The sequence below is a fragment of the Podarcis filfolensis genome (assembly GCF_964270895.1).
Source record: "Podarcis filfolensis genome assembly, chromosome: 8".
In the NCBI taxonomy this organism is placed as follows: domain Eukaryota; kingdom Metazoa; phylum Chordata; class Lepidosauria; order Squamata; family Lacertidae; genus Podarcis; species Podarcis filfolensis.
In genome coordinates, this window is record NC_139611.1 from 71505265 (window position 1) to 71511977 (window position 6713).

Below are 6713 nucleotides of genomic sequence, written 5' to 3' on the forward strand. Positions count from 1 at the left end.
AATAGAACCAGCAATTTAAAAACAATTACACATTTACAAAACGACATGCTGCAATGTACAAAGTGGTAACTACTGCTCATGCACCTCCTTATTAGATGTTCCAATTTGTACAAACAGGGAGGCCTGGGGCAGGAAGTTCCCATACTTCAACTGACTAGCTTGTGCTTCCCTCCCTGCTGTATCCCAGAAACACATGAACTTGCACCATTGTCTGTCTTCATTCTAATACAACGGCCCATGTACTTTTCTTTTCTCTTCTGTCTGATCTGCATAGGTGGATGGAGAGATGCATGCCCTGCCGCTGGTGATAGACAGGAGAGACATTTGGATAAATCAGGAGGGGAAGAATATTGTCCTGCAGACAGATTTTGGCCTAAAGGTCCTCTATGATTCCTCCCGCTACATTCTGGTATCTGTTCCCAGCGTGTACCAAGGTCAGATGTGTGGCCTTTGTGGCAACTTCAACAGTGACAGGAGCGATGAATTCCAACTTCCCGATGAGAAGAACACTGGGAACGTGACAGAGTTTGGGGCATCCTGGAAAGTAGAGCTCAATAATGGCGGCTGCTCAGATGGCTGCAGGAATAAATGTCCCTTGTGTGGTGCTGCAGAGACAAAGGCGTACCTGGTCGAGAGCTCTTGTGGGCTGATCCAAGCCGCGTCAGGCCCCTTCAGCGAATGCCACTCCCTGGTAAAGCCGACTGAGTACTATAACCGCTGTCTCCATGGCATGTGTGCTGCCCATGGGGCAAAGGACATCCTCTGCCAGAGCCTCCAGGCCTACGTTGCTGTGTGCCAAGCAGCTGGAGCAAACATCAAGGCATGGAGGACAGCCTCCTTCTGCCGTAAGTTTATATGTGGATCTTCTTCTCCATTGGTGGTCAGTACATACTATAGGCCTGCAGCGTTTTATGGTTCCTCAGCTTTTCCTGCAGTTCTGGACCCAATGCAGGTCTCCTCTCTGTTCACGCTCTCTAGGTTTTCCACCTCCCTCCTTCCTGACAGTCAGTGCGGTGCAGTGGTTAGAGCATAGAACTAGGGCTGGAGAGGCGCAGGCTCATATCCTAATTCAGCAAAACAAACGAACAAAACTCATTGAACAGCTTTGGGCCAATCACTTTATTTAACCCTCCAACCCCCCACACTGCTCTTAGGCTTGTTTCCTGCCATATCTCTCTCTAGCGCCTAGGGATGGAGGAAACATTCATTTCAGTTTGCATTTAAAGGCAAACCTACCTACTTCACACTTGCCATTAACAGTGCACAAACTGAAACAAACTTTGCTCTCCTCCAAATTTTGCTATGCAGTTCTCCAGCCAAGTAATGTGGACAAAAATACACATACTGTGGTTGGGCATGCATTATTTTTATTTTTATTTTTTTTTAAAAGGCATATGCTGGTGAATATAGCATCTAGAAATGCACCGCATTGTGGGAAATTGCTTTGTGAAAGAAGAAAAAGTAGTGCAGATTTTGGAGAAATTTGCCTTAAAATACTGATGAATTTTTTTTTTAAAAAAAGATTTTTATTAAAGTTTCAAAAATTATATAAAAACAGAACAATACAAGAAAAAAAAAGAAAAAAATTATACACACAAACAAAAATAAAAACAAGTATACTTTCAATCCCTTGTTTTCTTATAACTTACTTCCCCGACTTCCTCATACCTCCCCTTTCTGTATTCCAATTTCTAATTTATTTGATTCAACAAATCCTTTCCCTTCATTCTCATTCAAATTTTGACCTTTCTTTTTCTTTTACTTATCCATTACAGCTGAAAACCACATAAATTCTAAACCAGCGTCCTTCTAACATTCAATAATTTTACAATATTTCTTAAGATAGTCCTTAAATTTCTTCCAGTCTTCTTCCGCTGTCTCTCTCCTCTGGTCCCGGATTCTGCGTCATTTCTGCCAGTCCCATATAGTCTATCACCTTGATCTGCCATTCTTCCAGAGTGGGTAGGTCTTGTGTCTTCCAATACTATGTGATGAGTATTCTTGCTGCTGTTGTAGCGTACATAAAGAAAGTTCTATCCTTCTTTGGCACCAATTGGCCGGACATGCCCAGGAGAAAGGCCTCTGGTTTCTTAGGGAAGGTGTACTTAAGTACCTTTTTCAGTTCATTATAGATCATCTCCCAAAAAGCCTTAATCTTTGGGCACGTCCACCAAAGGTGAAAGAATGTACCTTCATTTTCTTTACATTTCCAACATTTATTATCAGGCAAATGGTAAATTTTTGCAAGCTTGACTGGGGTCATGTACCACCTATAGATCATTTTCATAATATTCTCTCTTAAGGCATTACATGCCATAAATTTCAAACCGGTGGTCCACAACTTTTCCCAGTCAGCAAACATAATGTTATGACCGATATCTTGTGCCCACTTAATCATGGCTGACTTCACCGTTTCATCCTGCGTATTCCATTTCAAAATACTGATGAAATTTAACAAGGACTTTTTAAAAAAGAAAAGAAAAGTTCCAAACTGATATGGAAATGAGCAGAACTGAATTTAATATAGGGGGCGGGAATGACAAATTGAGAGAAATAGATTGGTAGATTTACCCATCCCTACTAGTCTCCAGCCAGCTCAGCCAATGGCAGAGGGGGTTTTCCGCTTCCTCCGTCCTTCACAGACAACATTCTGACAGTTCAGCCAATCACGACCAGCAGCTTCACTCCCACCAAATCCCTTAACATATTACATTTTTTAAAAAAATAATAATTACTATTTTTAAAATTTGTATACCACCCTTCATCCACAAATCTCAGGGCAGTTCACAACATAAAAACACAATACAAAAGGACAAAATACATGATAAAAACAAGAACAAAACCCCCCAAACCAATAACTCCCTCCCCACCACCACCAATGGAGAAGGTAATGGAGGTTGCTCAGTTGCCATTACTCCTTCCATTGAATTGTCCCTTGACAATCGTCCCTTGCGTGCATGAGAATCAGGGGAACTTTTCTTGGCAATCATATCATTGTGTTTCCTTTCTCTCTGCAGCCCTTGCTTGCCCTGCCAACAGTCAATATGAGCTGTGCACCAGGTCTTGTGACCTTACATGCGCAGGCCTTTCTGCTCCCACCCTGTGCACCAAGAAATGCTTTGAAGGCTGCCAGTGCATTGCTGGCTTCGTGTCTGATGGGGAAACCTGCGTGCCGATGGAAAGGTGTGGCTGTGTGCATGATGGGTACTACATCAAGGTTTGTCCAATATATTCCTCTTTCCTTTTTATTTAATAAATTTATTTATTTGGTTTTTCAGATTAAAACTTTACAGTCACATGTCTCTGATGGGCAGGCTCTTCCCCGGACGCTAACTCTCAGGCCCCAGACTCTCAGCCTGGCGCCCCTGAGAGCCTGGCACCCGGGTGCCCCGCACCCCTGGCACCTATGGTTAAGACGGCCCTGTGTCCAACATGAAAACAAGATTCCAGGGAATCTCTTGGCCTCCCCTCTTCCCCTTTGTTAATCATTTCCTCCTGCATCTTTTATAATAATCAAAAATGTTTATCTCTCCATTGTGTCCAAAAACTTACCATTAAGCTACAAGTGATATTCCAATCCTACTAATGATTTTAACTGTTTAAAATTTACATGACAAAAGCTAGAGCTGTTCAGAAAATCTCTCTCTCATCCAACTTTCGTAGAACCATTTCCCCTGTGACAATATTCAGGGAAGGAGGATTTTCATCTGTTTTGGAGGGAGAGGAGGAAATATCAGGGCATGTCAGAGGGTTGGCTTACCTTTGCTTGTTTTTAGACAAGTTGACCAAAGGCATACCCTCCAAAACTTTGAAGCCCAAATCTGGGATGCCATCTTTCCAGACACTGTCTTCCTAATTTTTATCTTGACAGCATGGTAGCCATTTTGGTTTTTTCACTTCCGGGCATTACGGAATATAGCTAGGTCAAAAGTATCAGCCCAGTTCTAGTCAAAAGTTTGATGACCTTACCTTTTCCTATCAGTTCAAAAGCTGCTATTGATCAGACCAGTGCAAATAATCAACTTGCATGTCTGGGGATTCCCCTGTAGGCTGAAGAAAGCATCGTCTCCAAGGATTGCTCTGAAAAATGCACCTGCCATGCCTCAGGCCGGCTCACCTGTGAAGTATTTACCTGCAAGAAAGGAGAGGCATGTGCCCTCAGGAACGGCGTGCGGGCCTGTGTGAAGCAGGAAGGCCAGTGTACCCTCACCTCAGGAGCCCAGCTCACCACCTTTGATGGTGCCTCGGGGGAAATACTCTACAGCAGTGCCTATGAAGTGGCTTCTCTCTGCGACATCCACGCCCATGCCTGGTTCCGAGTGGTGGTGGATGTCAAGGAGTGCAGTGATGGGGAGGTGATGGCTGGGGCTGCAGTCTATGTCTTTTTCCGAGATGCCTTCATTGCCATCAACAAGAACAAGGAGGCTTGGGTAAGAAGCCCTGACTTGATCCTTCTGGTCATGTGGGTTGGTGCCTCTGCCCACAACCTGGTTTGGGGTTCTGACTCCCAACTCAAAGACTCGTGAGCTAAGCAACCTTGATATGTGCCATGTTCTCTTCCTCTGTCTGTGTGCTCCAGGTGAATGGACAGCCAGTGAAACTCCCAGTGACTGTCTCTGAAGTTGTGTCTGTGAGCTTCTCCCAGGATGTGGTTGCAATCAGCCATGGGGCTGGTCTTCAGGTTCTCTATGGACTCAGAGGGGAAGTGACAGTGAAGGTCAAAGACAGCCTGGCGGGCAAGCTTTGTGCATCCTGCGGAAACTTCAATGGTGACAGCTCTGATGACCTGATACTACCCAATGGGAAGGTTGTGACGAACATCGCTGAGGTTATTGATGCTTGGAAAGCCAGAGACTTTATTGGCTGGTGAGTCACTTCGCAGTTGTTCCAGTGCTCTGTTTCCTAACCTAGACATTTGCTTGGAAATGGCAGACCTGTCATCTAATTGAGAAAGAATTTTGAAGGCTCAGCTCTTTCCTTCCAACCCTTTTCGGGCACAACAGTAACCATGAAAACTAATATTAAAAACCAGTTTAAATGGCATGTCTTCTTGTCCCAAATCATCCTTGGGAATGGTAATTTTGTGAGGGAGCTCAGAACTCTTTGTTAGATTTCTGGAACTGGGATTCCCATTGGGTAATTGGCTAATTAATGATGGCTGAATAGAACTCAAAGCGCCTTTGATGCATTGAGTAGGCTTGACCTTAGGACAGCCTTCCCTAACCTGGTGCCTCCCAGACATTTTAATCTACAACTCCCATCACCCCTAACTAGCATCACCAATAGTCAGAGAATTTGAAAGTTGTAGTCCAACAATCTCTAGAGGTTGGGGAAGGGCTGCCTTGGGAGCTTGAGAGGCAGGTTCCAAACACTGTCTTTGGCTGACCCACTCCTTGGACTAGCCATCAATGGCAAGCCAAATTATGTTTGAAATGGCTAAAAATAGAACAAAAATGCTCTCTCAACTTGCAGTTTTCTAGGCACTGCCATGTGAGCTTAACTGCACCAGGAAACATTCACCCAGGTGTCTTCCTGGTTTTAGGCTTGACTGTCAGATCTTGGCTACTAAAGGCTAAACCACGTATGACATGGGAGATCTACAAATGGGCCTCCCACCATTTTTTAAATTTGCTTTTTCTTTTTTTACTTTAAAGAATCCTCTGTTTTGTTGACACACCCATTTATTTCCTAGTTGGGGCAATCACCTATGCTGCTATTCCTATTCCTAGTTGGGGCCATCATCTATGCTGCTATTAGGCCTGTGGTGAAAAATATATAGGTGCTTTCATGATGTCTGCAGTGTGGGGCAGGCGTAGTGATTTAGATTTGGATTAAACAGTTTAGGAATAAAGAGCTAATGCCCCATCCTCCCCAGTAGCATTGCTCTAGTCAAAAAATAAAATCAACCTTTTTTTATTAAAAAAATATGTCTAGACAAAGGTCTTTCATTCCACCTGCTATCTGATCCTTGTAACTGAGGTTGCCAAGGATTGAACCTGAGACCTTCTTGTATGCAAAGCTAGTGCTCTGCCACTAAGCCAGGGGTGGGGAATCGGTGACCATCCAGATGTTATTGAACTCCAACTCCCATCAGTCCCAGACAGCAAGGCTAATGGCCAAGGATAATGGAAGCTGATGTCCCGTAACAATGGAAGATCCACACTTTCCAAACTAAACCATGGACCTTCTGTATTGCCTGCTGAGTACCTCTGGTTTTTGGATCACAAAGACCAGCTGACAGCACAATCCTAGTCATGCTTGCTCAGACGCAAGTTTCAATGGGGCTTAATTTCGGGTAAGTGGTTAAAGGACTACAGTCTAATTCTTTTTTGTCTCTCTGTTGCAGTGAGCAATAGTTGGAAGTGACCATCAAGACTGGCACCTGCCTGCTGCACCAGTGATAGTTGCCTGCAGCTGCTTTTTACAATGTTGCTTTGGAGCATGGCTACATGTCAAACCTGAGTAAGCTGCAAAAAGACATGAAGGATGTTACGAAATAAAAGTGCATGGTGAATGTCAATAAAGATATCTGCAGATTTGTCTCTAGAAAAATTCTGACCATGTGTAACAAGCCTTTGCAGATTCTCAATCGGGAAGCTGGGCTGATGTAAGCCTGCAAGTTCCTTTTAAGAGAGGGGTGGGGGAGAGATGATTGATAGGTGCAGTAGACTCAGCGGCTTACCACATCCTTTAAGACGACCTCAGGGAAACAG

The 6713-nt window shown here is 44.0% G+C and overlaps 1 protein-coding gene across 1 annotated transcript in view; it reads left to right on the forward strand.

Moving 5' to 3' along the window:
* LOC310768526 (IgGFc-binding protein-like) overlaps nt 1-6552 on the forward strand; it is a 36773-nt gene extending 30221 nt beyond the window's left edge. Inside the window, exons 17-21 of the mRNA XM_083626676.1 lie at nt 275-845; nt 3018-3217; nt 4050-4430; nt 4580-4866; nt 6347-6552. Of these exons, the coding sequence (XP_083482802.1) occupies nt 275-845; nt 3018-3217; nt 4050-4430; nt 4580-4866; nt 6347-6356 (1449 nt within the window). The 3' untranslated portion in view covers nt 6357-6552. The remainder of the gene's footprint in view (nt 1-274; nt 846-3017; nt 3218-4049; nt 4431-4579; nt 4867-6346) is intronic.
* The last annotated feature ends 161 nt before the right edge of the window (nt 6553-6713 follow it).